At 41.0% G+C, this 16,582-nt stretch overlaps 1 protein-coding gene across 1 annotated transcript in view; it reads right to left on the bottom strand.

Moving 5' to 3' along the window:
• Window positions 1-15,569, bottom strand: part of LOC145390046 (mediator of RNA polymerase II transcription subunit 24-like) — a 59,135-nt gene extending 43,566 nt beyond the window's left edge. The window contains 8 exon segments of the mRNA XM_080265124.1: window positions 1,649-1,811; window positions 7,849-8,023; window positions 8,235-8,337; window positions 10,541-10,691; window positions 12,230-12,313; window positions 14,439-14,540; window positions 15,080-15,205; window positions 15,449-15,569. Of these exon segments, the coding sequence (XP_080121250.1) occupies window positions 1,649-1,811; window positions 7,849-8,023; window positions 8,235-8,337; window positions 10,541-10,691; window positions 12,230-12,313; window positions 14,439-14,540; window positions 15,080-15,205; window positions 15,449-15,559 (1,015 nt within the window). The 5' untranslated portion in view covers window positions 15,560-15,569.
• Between the last annotated feature and the right edge of the window lie 1,013 nt (window positions 15,570-16,582).

Below are 16,582 nucleotides of genomic sequence, written 5' to 3'. Positions count from 1 at the left end.
CATGAATGTGCAAAGGAGTTAAGTAAACCATTATCTTTAATTTTCAAGGATACCATGGGACAAGGTAAACTACCTGATATTTGGAAGAAAGCAAACATTGTCCCCTTATTCAAGAAAGGGAACAGACAAAATCCACTCAACTACCAACCAGTATCACTAACCAGTGTTGTAAGCAAGGTATTAGAAAAGCTGTTAAGAAAAGTTTGGGTAAATCATCTAGTCACTTTCATCTTAAATGTCGGGACCAACTGCCTAGCCCCGGGCTCTTACTCTCCTCCTGGGGCAATGTAGGATTGGATGATGGATGGATGGATGAAATCATCTAGAACAACACAGTATTATAACAGAAAGACAGTTTGGTTTCAGAAAGGGAAAATCATGTGTTACTAATCTGTTGAGCTACTATGACAGAGTAACAGAAACATTACAGAAAAGAGAAGGATGTGTGGACAGTATCTATTTACATTTCAAGAAAGCATTTGACAGTACCACATCAAAGACTTTTATAGAAACTGTACCATCAAGGAGGAATCCAAGGCAAACAGTATTGTTGGATAAAGGATTTTCTCAAAAAAAGAGAAATGAGAACAGTACTAAGGGGAAATTACTCATCATGGTGGGAAGTGACTGGTGGAGTTCCACAGGGCTCAGTGCTGGCACCAATTATGTTTTTAGTGTATATAAATGATACAGATAGCAACACTGGAAATGAAAGCTATCTAAATATGTTTGATGATGATGCAAAAATACAAAGAAGATTTACTAACACAGACTCTTGTAAAGAGCTACAAGAAGAATTATATAAACTTCAAGAATGGAGCAATACATGGCAAATGGAATGCAATGTGGACAAGTGTCATGTAATCAAGTTTGGTAAAAGTGGAAAAAGACCTGATTGGGATTATACGGTACGAAGTAAAACCCTACACACACCAGAAAGAGAGAAGGACCTAGGTGTGATTATCAATAACAGACTATCTCCGGCTGACCACATCAGTGAGAAGGTACGGAACATGTATACACTGCTTGCAAATATGAGAATAGCATTCACATACATAAATGAAGACATGCTAAGAAGGATAATAACATCATTCATGAGACCAACCCTGGAGTATGCATCAGTAGTCTGGAATTCTCATCTCCAAAAACACAGAGATAAGATTGAAAAAGTTCAAAGGGTTGCTACAAGATGGATACCAAGCTTTAGGGATCTAAGTTATGAAGAAAGACTAGAAAAACTGAATCTACCTACACTACATGAGAGAAGGAAAAGAGGAGACATGATTATGCAATAAAAATGCATATTAGGGAAGGAGAAAATAGACATAAATTATTACATAACCTATAGGGATGTATCAGCAAGAGGACACTGCAAAAAACTGCATAAAAAGAGAGGTGATACAGACATAAGAAAATTTAGTTTCCTAAATAGGGCAATTGATCAGTGGAATGCACTACCAAATGAAACAGTGTGTGCCAAGACAATTCATAAATTTAAGGGTATGTACGATAAAAATGGCTTAAGACATGGGACAGTAGGAGCTTGATTCATTACTGTAAAGATACAATTAGGTAAGAACAATTATGTAAGAACACAAACACACACACACACAAACCAAAGCAGAGCTGATGGTAAGAGAGGGCTAACCTGGTCCGTTTAACGTAAGGTGGATAGTATTGAGGATGGAGGGGACCTTGATGAAGGTGAAGCCCACCCACTTCAGCTCCTGGTAGGGCTGATACTCTGGGCAACTCAGACCCAGAAAACTACTCCGCAATAATTCCAGGAACAATTCTTCAGTGCTCAGACCCTGAAAGTGACAAAAAAGGTATTATTACAATACTATCAGACTGGTGCTTGCAGAATACTGTCAGGTACAGCACAATAACAAATAATCAAGATCATCATCAGTGAAATTCAATTTTTCCTCCACTTACTATGAAGTGGGAAAGATTCTGAAACAGGAGAGAAAAGTACAAAACCTGGAAAATCTATCAACATAGTCTATCAGTTTATCTATCCATATATCTATTGCCAGACACCTTAATCCTATAAAAGGTGGACACAGATTAATCACATCCATGTCACTGTTCTCTGCCATCATGCTGCCTTCACTCCAACTTACACCCCCTCTCATATAGGCCTACAGTACCTCTCCACTCCATCTCATCCTCAGTCTCCCCCTCCTTTCCCCCCTCCACCTCACTCACACTCTCAGAGTTAACCTCTCATTCTTCAACCTCTCCATGTGACCATCCTCTCAACAGTGCTCAGTGAAACTGGACACACATCAATGTGCTTCACACTGAAGTCAACTACCTTAAAATGGTGATGGGGCTCGAAGCATGGTCATCGACAACCTTTCTTTTGGTGGCCTAGTTGTGGCAACTGGATTAATCTTCATCAATCTTGTGAACCAAGTGCTCCCCCTTCATCACCAGGTAAGGGAGCCAGCTAATGTTGATGATGTTCCCTGCCCTAGTCGTCTTAGGACACGGATGTAGCCCCCCCCCCCCACACGTCTGCTGTAAGTGGCCTCCTATACTGGGCAGCTAAAGAGACAAGTTGCCTAGTGTTTTAGCAATGCTTCACACTGCACCCTGCGGCAAGCAACATACTGTACATCTTTGGTTGCCTGGCCCAGCAATACAGGTGGCCTGGTGAAACCCAACCAAGTCAACCAGCTGGTCATTTTTTACTACAGTGCTCGTCAGAAGTATCGAGCGCCCTGCGTCCCTCCTACGAAACAAACCTTTCAACAATCAAAAAACATATAAATAATGCATTTTATTTACCTTTAGTGCTTCGTAGAGTATCCTTTACTCCAGGTAAACATCCTGATTCACTCTTATGTTCTTCGGAAGCACAACAAGCTTCCCCAAACCTTGACCAGAAAAACAAGCCCATACCATGAGTGAATCAGGATGTTTAACTGTGCTCTCTACATACCGTGGGTCAAGTGGGTCACTACCTTTGCGTTGGTACACACGTGCTCCTCTGTTACAGGTGACACTAAACGTTGCCTCATCAGACCACAACACTGACAACCATTGCTCCTCACCCCAGTTAAGATATTTATTAGCAAAGGCAAGCCTACGAAGTCACTGGTTTTTTTGTGAGAAGAGGATTCTTCACAGGCCTGTGACTTGTGTAACCAAGTTCATGGACCCTACAAGACACTGTTCTCACAGACACCTCACCAAACACTTCCAGGTTGCTCTCCTTTATTTTCCTTGCACTCACACGAGGATTAAACTCCACTGCATGTTTTAAAACATTAACAGACCTTGGGGAAGTTTTAACAGGCCTACCAGGCCTCGGTTTCTTTGTGGGAACTTCACCACTGTTTTCCACTCGAAACCACGTGCACCACCGGCCTTGCACTGTCAATCGAGCCACACCAACCAATTCACTAATTTCCTTTGCCTGGTGGCCTGCCTCCTTTAGAGCAATGATCTGGGATATGATTTCACTCAATAGTTCACGGGTAGGTGCCATAACAAAGTGGTGAAAGCCAAAACACTGCAGGACACTCGGTAAAAAATGGCGCCAAAAGAGAGGGAGACGCAGCAGAGTTCCTCTCTCAGGCAGCCCGTGGGCAACTGAGGCGGGAACCAACCAGCACCAACCAGCGCGTTGGAAGGCCTCAGGGTAGCGTGACATCATGCTAGCACAACAAACTTGTGGCTCAATTTTTACCCCCAGAAATGGGTGATTTTTTTTTGGCCATAAGTAATGCGCGCCCGGCGGTAGGCGCTCGATAATTTTGATGAGCACTGTAAATGTTTATATATATATATGTGTATATATATATATATATATATATATATATATATATATATATATATATATATATATATATATATGTGTATATACAGTATGTGTATATATATATATATATATATATATATATATATATATATATACAGTATATGTAGAGAGTGAGAGCAGTGCGAGTATAAGTGGTTGGGGAATGGCTGGGAGAAGAAGAGATGAGAGGAGGGAGGAAGAGATCAGTAGGGCTGAAGTAGTGGAAGCGATGAAGATTAAGTTGGGAAAGGCCCCAGGAATTGATGGAGTGTGTGGTGAAATGCTGCGGTATGGGGGTGAGATTGTTGTGGAGTGGATATGGAAGTTGTGTAGCTTGGCCTGGGAAGAGGGAAGGGTTCCAGAGGACTGGAAATCAGGTATAATTGTTCCTTTACTGTATACAAAGGAAAAGGGGAGAGAGAAGTATGTGGTAACCATAGGGGTATTTGCCTTCTTAGTGTGACTGATAAAATATATGGTAGAATACTCATTGATAGGGTTAGGCATATGACAGAGGAGCTACTTGGAGAAGAACAAGGGGGATTTACGAAGGGAAAAGGGTGTGTAGATCAGATATTTGTTCTAAGACGTTTAGTTGAGAAGTATCGAGAGAAGGGAAGGAAAGTGTATGCTGCTTTCATGGACTTGGAGAAAGCTTATGACAGAATAGATAGGCAAAGTATGTGGAAGGTATTAAGAATATATGGAGTGGAGGGGAAATTGCTGAGTGCTGTGAAGAGTATGTACGAGGGAGCTAGGGCTACGGTGTGAGTGGATGGTGAGCTGAGTGAGTTCTTTGATCTCAATGTGGGACTGAAACAGGGTTGTGTGATGTCTCCATGGCTGTTTAATATATACATGGATGGGGTTGTAAAGGAGGCGCAAGGTAGGGCAGTGGATGTGGGGGTGGCTCTAATGAATGAGGGTGAGATTTGGAAGATTCCGGTGTTGCTGTTTGCTGATGATACAGTATTGTTGAGTGAAGATGAATGGGAGTTGCAAGGTTTGGTGAATGAATTTGGGACAGTGTGTTGGAGGAGGAATCTGAAAGTTAATGTAAACAAAAGTAAAGTTATGGTGTTTGAGAGGAATGAAGTCACAGAGTGTGCAGTGAGGTTGGATGGTGAGGATATGGAGAATGTGAGTGCATTCAAGTACTTGGGTAGTGTGATGAGTAAGGATGGAACTTTGGGGGATGAAGTGCGTGAAAGGGTACGGTAGGGAAGGAAAGTTGTTGGTACACTGAAAGCAGTGATGAGAAATAGGGAGGTGAGTACGGAAGTTAAGAAGTCACTGCATGATAGTATTGTGATTCCTACCCTGACGTATAGAAGTGAGGCGTGGACCTTGCAAGAGGGGAACAAGTCAAGAGTGAGAGCAGTAGAAATGAGTTACTTGAGAGGAGCATGTGGAGTGACGTGGAGGGACAGTTTGACGAATGAAGAAGTGAAGGAACGTTGTGGGGTGGATGTGGATGTGGTTGAGAAGATTAGGAGAAATACACTGAGGTGGTTTGGACATGTGAAGAGAATGGAGAATGAAAGACTGACTAAGAGGGTGTATGTAGGTGAGGTGGAGGGAGGGAGAGGGAGGGGTAGACCGAGGATGAGGTGGAGGGATGGAGTTGAGAGGTATATGAGGGAGGGGGGGGTGAGTTGGGGGGAGGGTAGTCAAATGGTGGGTGACAGAGTGACTTGGAGGCGTTTTGTCTGTGGCTACCCTTTGCGGGATTAGGGCGTCGGGCTATAGATAGACAGATAGATATAAATATAAATATATATATATATATATATATATATATATATATATACAGTAAAAGTCCATTAATCCAAACACAGATAATCCAACACTCCCAATACAGTATTCTGAATTTCTGAAGAAGGCTGACAAAAACTCCCAAAAGTAAAAAAAATCAAACTTAAAACATTCAACTGGGTGCCAAATGTGCCAAAGTGCCAAGCAGTGTTGTCATGGAGGATTCATGGAAGGAAGCATCTGTATACTTTGATAAACTGGTGCATTTCATTGAAGAAAATAATCATTACAATGGGGATGAGGTGACCAAATTCCATATCTTGTGAAATGAGTTCTACATGAAACGTGCACAGACTGTCAGGCAGGCTAATAGCTGTGAGTAGCTGAAGTGCATGAGCAACCATTCAGGTACATCCACTGATGACTACCCAAGACCACCTACCCACACTCCAAAGAAAGCACCTCTAGGATCTCTAGAAGAAACAGGTAGTCCTAAGCTGATGCTTGAGGACGATTGAGTGAAAGTGACAAACAAAGTGAAATACAGTATACTGTACCGTATGTTTAAGGAATTTTCCACAGTAATATATATTAAGTTTTTGTGCTTTGACAATACATGCATATTATTAATAATCCTGGACTTACTCTCTGTACTTGGATTTACCTGCCTGCAACTGCTGTTTTCAACACTATACATTACAGGTGCATTAACAAACCCATAACATCTCTTAATTTACCAATTACAGTTCGTGTCTTCAGTAAACATTATTAAGTACAAAATTTGTGTATTACATAATGTTAATATGTCATATTGTATTATGAATGAATGAAAAGTGATCCATTAGGTAAAATTTCAGTTTAAACATGAAATTGTCTCTGGGGTCCCACCCCAAAATTAGAAAAATATGATAATCCAAATGATTCTCGGTCCACTGCCATTCGGATTAATGGACTTTTACTGTATATGTATACATATAGATAGATAGATAGACATATGTTTGGGTGGCAAAAATAAGGCCAGAATACGTGTTTTCATAGTTGCGCAGGGGAGCTGGTGGAGAAGGGGTGGAATAAAATCGTGAGCCAGAAAACTCACCGAAACTTACCGTGTGCAAAAGGGTTCATTTGAATTAGGAATAGGGTTGAAGCCAAAATTTATCCTTGTGGCACAGCAGCATTAATCAAGTGGAAATGGGAATATACATCAACTACTTAAACTGTTATCTTTCTGTTACTCAGATATGTGGAAATCAGAGGAACAAAAGATGTTAGGCCATAGCAAGGGAGTCTCGATAGCAAGGAGCGGTGCCACACTCCGTCAAAAGCTTTAGAAATATCAAGGGCTACTGCAAAAGTTTCTTCAAGTTGGTCAACTGACTGATGGATCACATGAGTCAGGAAATTATGTATATCAATAGCGGATCTTTTGTGGTGAATACCATACTGTCTATCAATAATCAAGCTGCTGGATTCAAGATGTTTACCTATGTGCTTATCAATTACAATTTCAAACACTTTACCAAGAGAAGACATGATAGCTCTTGGTCTGTAATCAGGGGGGTTAGAGGAATTTCCTTTCTTCGTAATTGGGTGGATATTGGCTTCTTTCCAAGAATCAGGGAATGAAGTGGTACGTATGCATAGTCTGAATAATTTAGCTGCAGCAGGAGCAAGTTCAGGGAACAGTTTTTCAAAACAATTGGAGGAATTCCATCTGGACTTGGAGCTTTGTTAGCTGGTAAGTTGTCTAGGATGGAGTTTACATATCCAAATAACATCATCCAATCAGATGTGAGAGGTGTAAGGCTGAGAGGAAAACCATGAGTAGTGTGAAGAGAGTGTTGGATGCGAGAGGGATGTCTGTTGAGCATGGAAGAGTGGCTGCGCGTGATAGAAATGATTGGAGAGAAATTGTGGAAGAATAAATGACGACACACCTGAGGGGATATTCTCCCACATTTGGTCTGATCAGCTGATCAGGTCAGGTGCAGGTACGGGGATGGACACCGATTGAACTGCGCAGTTGACCCTTGTGTGGTGTGGTCCGGTGAGACTCTGTCCCTCCTCCCCTTTGGGCTAAGATGCAAATGAGTGTGTTTGTGTGGATGAGTAAATTGGGAGTGTGTCGTCCTGTCTCGGCTATCCCTTTCTTTGGGGGTAGCAACCTGGGTATATAGAGATATACAGAAACAACATCATCTGCAAGTAGCAAGATGATCCATAAAACAAATCAACAGACTGAAAGGGTTAATGAACAGTAATAAAAGAAACAGTGAGCATACCTGGAGCTGCTGAAGAAGAAGTAGTTGTTGTGCAAAAGTTGAGGCATGGCGGGTGGTGTGAGAGAGGACCTCCAACATGACCAGGCTATGCATGGCGTGGCAAAGAGGCACCTTCATGCTATCAAATTTGTGCTTTTTCCCCACACTGTCTAAAGGTTGGTGATCACGTAGTTGGCTGTACACAACACCATTCATATTAATGAAAAAGAGTGTAATCATTAAAGCTCAGTTACAGCAGAATACATGTGTTGCATACATTACAAGACCAGTATTTCATACATGTTTCCTTATGCAAATTATGTAATCTTGACATATTCTTTACAACTATATATCCATGCATTAATTCAGCAGATACTTCTGTCATAAAGTAAGCAACTGCAACTTACCAGACAGTCTTAATAAGATTATCTTTGTTCTCAACAATACCACCAGCACCTGCTAGCAATGTCTCAACTTCTACCATTTTCTTAACACAGCTGCCCCAGGTACCTGAACAAAAGTATTGCATATTTTAGTTTTACTTCTGAATCATCATCATCATCATCATCATCATCATCACATCCTAATTTTCTGAATGATAATTATATGGGTGGGTATGATCAAGAGAGAGAGAAAAAAAAAAGAATGCAGAGGAATATGCTAACAATGTCCAGTTTAATGGAACATATATCTGTTTGCTTGTCATTTATGTCTTCAAAACCCTCAGCTGTCTGACATCTGTTTGCTTGTCATTTATGTCTTCAAAACTCTCAGCTGTCTGACATCTGTTTGCTTGTCATTTATGTCTTCAAAACTCTCAGCTGTCTGACATCTGTTTGCTTGTCATTTATGTCTTCAAAACTCTCAGCTGTCTGACATCTGTTTACTTGTCATTTATGTCTTCAAAACTCTCAGCTGTCTGACAAAATACAGTATATCAATCACAAACAGCTTCAGTCTCTCTTTGTCATAACAAGCAAACATCCAACTGGCTATCACACTACAGAGTAACATGGCTGGAACAGTTCAGCATACAACAGTTACCTTCACCAGAGATATTCATCAATGATATAGCTTTTTCAAGGCTGTAAGAAAGGAATAAAAACTTTAAAATGTATCAACCTGAATTGCATTTATGTCAAATTTGCACTCAAGAAGCAGTGATCATTGCATATGCACTTTGTAATGATACAGGTTAGGAAGAGAAAGCAAGGTTTTGGGACCAACTGCTGCATATAAGGTGACAGGACAGATGCCTAAGAGTTGTTGCATGTTTGTAATGAGAGACCTGAATAGGAGAGCTGAAAGTATTACCATGAAGTGAAATCCAGTTACCAGCCTGGTAACCAGAGTCACCATTCATATGCAGGAAAAACACCCACAAACAGAGACAAAATCCATGCTGGGATTTTCATAATCTTGTAAATGTTATTACATATGACCAAATAATGGGGTGATGTGAAGCCTACTATGGTGCCCATAAACTGTGTGGAGATGTAAATGAGGCATCCATCCAGGAAACAAATTTCCATCCCCTTTCCTGCACCTTGCTGTGATGAGGCACTGTCCAGTGTCCACTGCAAGAGAATATTAGTTCGCTGAATGGGGCAACCCTGCAGAGGCAGTTTTGCTTGTGGCTGGTGGGTCTGCTCAGCCAGACAGACCAAGGTTACTCAATAACCACCACCACCACACCATTGCTTTGTTTTTCAAATTCTCCACCTGCAAAAAAAAAAAAAAAAAAAAAAAAAAAAAAAAAATTACTCAGTTTACTAATACAATAATTGATGCGCTTGGAGGGAAAACCAGGTAAGCACCATCCCGGCCAGAAACGGAGTTACATATACAGTAGGCTCGCACAGTGCACGTCATCGCAGTGCGCGATTCGCCTTGTGCACGAGTGACCAAAAATCATAACCAAAAACCCTTCAATGCGCGAGTTTACCGCATAGAACGCGAGGCAGAGGCAAGGAGTGGCTCAAAAATGCCATTTTCTGCTCAACCATACTGCATGAAACAGCCAGAGCATTTACTTCTCAAAGTGCAATTACCCATAACTGTGATATCAAGTGCAAATATAAATGCCTTAGTAGAGGGAAATGATTATATTTGACGCAAGAACTAAGTACAGAAAATCAAAGAGCTGTTCTTTTCCCACACACCTACAGGGCACAGTGACACTATGAAATGGGCAGAAAACTCTATGGGGAGCCACATGAACAGAGTGATGACTCATCCTTACGATGGTGAGCAATGAAAAGTCAAAGACTGAGTGGAAAATTCCAGTTTTCCTCAAAGGAAGTCTGGACAGTGTTACAATCACCACACCAGTCAGTGCTGCCAAAGCTGGCCAGCGAGTCCAAGGTCACTGCTAGTGGCACGCGCTCGGAAACAGCCAGCCAAAACACAGAAAACCAGTCATCTTTAACTTATCCTTACTCATTGATGGGACCACCTGGAGACCTGAAGGTACTTTCATTTGAAAGGGTTGGTGAGTCTTATGTATCTTTAATTTTTTCTCTAGCTAATATAGTTTGGCAGATAACAGGGTTTGATGTAAGGGTATTTTTCCCAAAATCATGGAAATCCCCTGTTGGGAGGAGTGGGTAATGTCGGAAAACCCCTGGCGTGTAGGGGTTAAGGAAAGTTTTGACATACATAAAACAATCTTTACAGTCATGTAATATCTCCATTAGTAAACTTCCATTCTTACTTGGTTCTTCTCGGCGTCCAATTTCAAGCATACAGGTGAGGAAAGGTGAGCTGAGAATGTGGACAAGAATAGAAGCAGCCAAGCTGAGATTTGTCGAATGTTCAGGGGCTGTGCGCAGGTCCACCAGCTGTTGTATAGTCCATGCCATCACCTGTACAAAGTACAAAGCTCTCTTATATACACGCTACCATTTCCTTTCCTGAGCACACTACAGGTGTTCATATGTGATTATACAAAAGAAATTTCTGCTACATTTAGAATTTTTCATGTGAATGGCTTTAGCTACTGTTCATATGCAGTACTTAGCAATGATCCTTCCCTGCACACATACTCTTTAGATAGGTGTATGTACATGCTGTTGCCTAATAATATTCAGTGATATAAGCAAGACGACCTGCCATTCGCACCTTGCACAAGCTGATTAGCAGGAAGGGAAGGAAATTCTCTTCACCCACAAAAGCATCACGTGAACACAGAAAACTATCCTGTTATGCTTGTGAAAGGCAAAGAATGTGTAAAATGATTCAAAGCAGTGCAACAAACCCGACCAAATCGGTAAAGATACCAAACAAAAATGAATCTTTCTTTTATTTTCATGTCTTTTTTGTTTATGCCTGTGTTTATTTATAACCGTAAACAGGGAGGTTGTGTGTTTTGCAAGGGAGGAAAAAGATGATATTTTCTGTCTGTGTCGAGATAATGGGTGTAACTATGTGTGTTTAGGCACGGCCACGAGCGAAAAAATCGCACATCCACTCGTCACAGCAGCAGGTGGCGAACTGGCAGCAACAGATGAGGTGTGAGAGTGTGAAGGTCAGTCTCATGTCCCAGATGTTCGTTCACTTCCCGAAAGTTTTCACAGTTTTCTACAAGTCGTGCTGCATTGAATGATCCAAACCAGTACAACAAACCTAAGCAAATAGGTAAAGATACCAAGACAAAATTGTATTTTTCGCATATTATCAAGTAATGTTTGTTTGTGCCTGTATTAATTCATAATCGTAAACAGGTGGTTGTGTGTGATTTGCAAGAGAGGACAAAGATGATATTTTTTGCCTGGGTCGAGATAATGGGTGCAGTTCTGCTTGTTTAAGAATGGCCAGGAGCAGAAAAATTGAAAATCCACTCATTACAGCACCAGGCTCTGAACTGGTCGATGAGGTATATGGGAGTGTATTGTAGGTCAGTCCGAAGACGTTCAGAATGTTCGTTCACTTCCCAAAAATGTTTGCAGTTTTTTATAGGCCGCGCTCAAACGACGCCTGCGGCCATTTATCGGCTAAACATCATTTGACGCCGGCAGCCATGAAGGAGTTAAGTTTACTGTGTGGTGGGTGGAGGAAGGTATAAAATGGGTGGGATGGGTGGTGAGGAAAAGGTAGGTTAAGGTGAGACGGTAATGGGCAGTGGGATAGGCCTAGCATGGAGAAAAGTTTTGTAGGTCTGTTGGTATGGATGTGGCAAAAATTGAATGCAAAGTTTTCTCCACATAAAACTAAATATAAGCATATGCTACTCTCCCATACTGAACCTGATGGTTCACACATGCATAAGTAAAATACAAGAAGAACTACCAGCATAACAAGGAAGTAACTCAGAAAACTAAATTTGCTACATTATAACTAAAGGAGACAGTTAAAAGTACAGGTACCAGTACTGGATATGACACTTTACTGTACTTCCACTCACCTGTGCCAACCATTTTACACCACCAACAATGGAAGTAGCTAGCATCAGACAATCCTCAGGTTTTCCTCTGCATGACACGCTTTTCTGAAACCATTACATTACTTTACTAATTTTTTGTAAGTACTGTAACAATAATGACTAAAAATCATCACTATCATCATCGAATCTAATAATAATAATAAGTGGTAGGTGGGGGCCCTCACCATCCACTCACTCAATGTAGTGCTGCTCTCAGGTGACTGCCCTTTCCTCTCTTCCCTCCTTTTTTTCCTTCCTTCCTCTTCTGTCTTTCTTTCCTTCATTCTATCTTCTTCCTTCCTTCTACAGGTGACTCTGCACTGAGTGACAATTCCAACGGGTTCCTGTACACCAAGAAACCATTTACTATGCTGGGTGATAACCATACAACCCAATTACGGCACCTGGTGGTTTAGTGGGCAATTAAGGTGCTCCAATCGGATTAAGCCTGTGCAGGTTTATATCCAAGAGGTAACTGGGGTTTACTGCTCATGTAATGCCACTTAGGGATAAGTGAGGCTGGGCACTCTCATTTTAAATGTCAAGACCAACTTGCCTAGCCCTGGGCTCCTACACTCCTCATGGGGCAGCATAGGACTGGATGATGGATGGATGGACAAGAATAATGACTAATAATAATCGTGTGACATGATCAGAACAAATGCCACAAGGGAAACCTGGACTTACGCACAAAAAAAACATTCCCAAGGATTTTATTTGCCCCCCAAATTGGTTATATTGGTATAAACTGTATACTATCATTTTCAATGATGTTTATATTATACGATACACTACTAAAAACAGACAAAGTTGATGAGTAAAAAACCACCAGGCACCATAGTCTGATTATATGGTTACCACCCAGCATAATAAATGGTTTCCTGGTGTTCAGGAAACCATTTGCCTTGTCACTCAGTGTAAAGTCACCCACAGACAGAAGGAAGAGGAAAGAATGGACAAAAGTAGGACAGAACAGGAAATGTAAAGTCACCAGCAGGCAGGAGGAGGAGGAAAGAATGAAGGAAAGAAAGACAGAAGATGAAGGAGGGAAGAGAGGAAAAGGCAGACACCCAAAGCAGCACTACACTGAGTGAATGGATGGTAAGCACCCCTACCTTCCACAATAATAATAATAATAATAATAATAATAATAATAATAATAATCTATCTATCTATCTATTGCCAGATGCCTCAATCCTGTTCAGGGTGGCCACAAACAAACTGCCTCCACGTCGCCCTGTCCCACGCCATTTCACTGCCCTGCTCCCAACTCACACCCCCCTCTCTCATATACCTCTCCACCCCATCCTTCCATCTCATCCTCAGCCTCCCTCTCCCCCCTCCCCCCCTCCACCTCACTCACATACACTCTCTTCATCAGGACCAACTTGCCTAGCCCTGGGCTCCTATGCTTCCAATGGGGCAACAAAAGATCGATGATGAAGATAATAATAATAACAGCAAACAACAACAATAATAATAAAAATAATAATAATTCAAACTGTATTAACAAATACAAATTTCAAATGAAATGAATGTCTGAAAGCTACATATTCCATTATGGTTATACACAATGGCTTACAGTACTGTATCCATCCATCCATCATCTAATCCTACAATGCCCCATGAGGAGCGTAGGAGCTCGGGGCTAGGCAGTTGGTCCCGACATTTAAGATGAGAGTGACCAGCCTCACTCATCCCTGAGTGGCATTACATGAGCAATCAACCCCAACCATCCCTTGGATATAAACCTTCACCGCCTCAATCCGATTGGAGTGCAATAATTACCCACTAAACCACCAGGCGCCAAAATTTGGTTATATGGTTACCACCCAGCGTAGAAAATGGTTTCCTGGTGTACAGGAAACCATTTGGTTTGTCACTCAGTGTAGAGTCACCCACAGGCTGATGGAAGTGGAAAGAATGAAGGAAAGACAGATGAGGGAGTGTAAAGTCACCCGTAGGCAGAAGGATAATGAAAGAATGAAGGAAAGAAAGACAGAAGAGAATGGAAGGAAAGAAGGATGGAGAGGAAAGGGCAGACACCTGAGAGCAGCACTACATCGAGTGAGTACTGTATATCATTAAAATTCATCATTCTTCTATCAAAACATTTAGCAATAACTCAAGTACTGAGTAATTGTACAGTTCTATGCAAAACACATGAGATACACAAACACTAATGGAGTACCATCATTGACTGCAGAAGGGTGAGTAAAGCATGAATACAGTGTGGTTTGTGTAGTCCATCATACTTGCTGATGCTCTCAATCACACCACCATACGAAACAATCTGAGAAAAAAAATATAAACTACAGTATAATATTGCAATAACAGCAATTCATTACTTTGCTAATGTGTGAATTAGATAAGAAATAATTTCACATAACCAGTAAGAAATTCAAAAGAATAATATCCAGCATTTCAGAAAGAGCTTCCCATGAAATCCATAAACACTCAGTCTTGCCATTATTCTCCCACAGAGTTAGTTAAACCCAAAAACCAAAAGAAAAATACAGTATTGCAAGTTAAAAACTTACCATACTGGTGAAATTTCATACACATGAACAAACATAAACATGACCATAAGCAATAATCATAGCATATTTCATTCAATTATAAACTGTGATATCCCAAAACTTTTTAGGTTCAAAATTCAATCATATTACTGTACAATGAAATCTAACATAATATAGTACTGGATGGAAATGTTCATACTTTCATACAAACCATAATTGTACAAAAACCTCTCAGTTTTATGACAGCATCATAAAATTTTAATTATGACACACCACATCACTCAACCTACCGGAGGAACGTCACTCAACCTACCTGAGAACTAAGAGAGTGTCTGAGGTAGGACAGGATAAGGGTATTTGGCAGGGGTCCCATTAGAGCCTGCTGCAGAATGTAATCAGCTAAGTGGTAGATGTCTCCACTCACACCCCAAGGCAACACCTGAAAAAACAAAACTTCTTGGAAACTATCATAAGTGTCCTCTAGTTGTATTATTCATACAAGAATGGTGTTTGGCGGCATTTCTAAAGTTCTCACAGCGCTGACACATAAGCCACACTTTTCTTCTCAATCAGTAACATTTTTCATCCTGAATTACTATAATCATGGTACCGTACTCACAGCAAGGTTTTAGTTTGCTATATAAAACTCCTAAACATAAAATAGTGACTGTTTTCTTCTCACCGTCTTTATATGTATTCCCCACTGCAGGTCTGACCATCGTTCCCGCCAAGCTCTGATAAGCAGGGAGCGAATAGTGCCCGCCTTACTGCTGGTGACTGGTTCTAGGACCATGGTGATCAATGTTCACCTCAACCCTCTACACAGCCAACAGGCTATGCACTCAGGATTAAAATCAGGCCTTCATCTCCTCTTCTGGAAAAAAAATATATATATATGTATATATACAGTAATCCCTCCACTATCCGATGTAACAGAGCCAAAGGCATGTCCCAAAAGTGGTCCTGTCCGGATATTGGGCCCCAGCCTCCTGGACTTGTACTTATGGACCCTAACTCAGACAAACACCTATACAACTCCCTCTGGACATGCATAGCATCTATTTAAGACCCAAATCACACCAATAAGGGACATAAAAGACTGAAACAAATGCAAAAGAACCAGAGAATGAGGTTTTAGAGGTGAGTTTATACAATATTTAACATTCTGGGTACTTACAACAAGCCTCTGGCTCCTGGACTGGTAGTTATGGACCCTAACCTAGCCTAACTCAGAAAAACACCTCCCTACTGCACATGTATAGCACCCAAGACTCTATTCACACCAATAAGGGACATAAAAGAGTGAAATGAGGTTTTAGAGGTAAGTATGGAAAATACAGTACAATATGAAACATTCTGGGTACTTACAACAAGTCCCTGGCTCCTGGACTGGTATTTATGGACCCTAACCCAGCCTAATTTTGAAAGTCACCTAAATAACTCCCTACCGGACATGCACAGCACATATTTAAACCTATTTAAGACCCTATTCATGCCAATAATGGATATAAAGCTTGAAATAAATGAAAAGGAACCAAAGAATGAGGAATTAGAAGTGTCTGTACCTCAGCCAGGGTACTTACAGCACCTCTGTCCTTCTCTAAGGCTTTGGCAGTGGTGAAAATGCTCATGAAGCACACACAGTAATCCAGTGTTGTGCTGCACTTACAGTAATTTCTTGCACTGTGAGTTATAATTGTTTAACACTGCACATTGTTAATTGCACCATGCCAGTTTCAACCACCAGTTTCAATCGCCAGTTTGCACTCCACTGTTAATCCTTTGCACTCCAATTCTAATTTCTTAACATTGCACA

Source organism: Coenobita brevimanus, unplaced genomic scaffold, assembly GCF_032717465.1.
Source record: "Coenobita brevimanus isolate Jiangsu-jjx unplaced genomic scaffold, ASM3271746v2 jjx.HiC_scaffold_2767, whole genome shotgun sequence".
NCBI classification, from domain to species: Eukaryota; Metazoa; Arthropoda; class Malacostraca; order Decapoda; family Coenobitidae; genus Coenobita; species Coenobita brevimanus.
The sequence above is the reverse complement of the archived record's forward strand: the minus strand, read 5'-3'. Positions and strand labels throughout refer to the sequence as shown.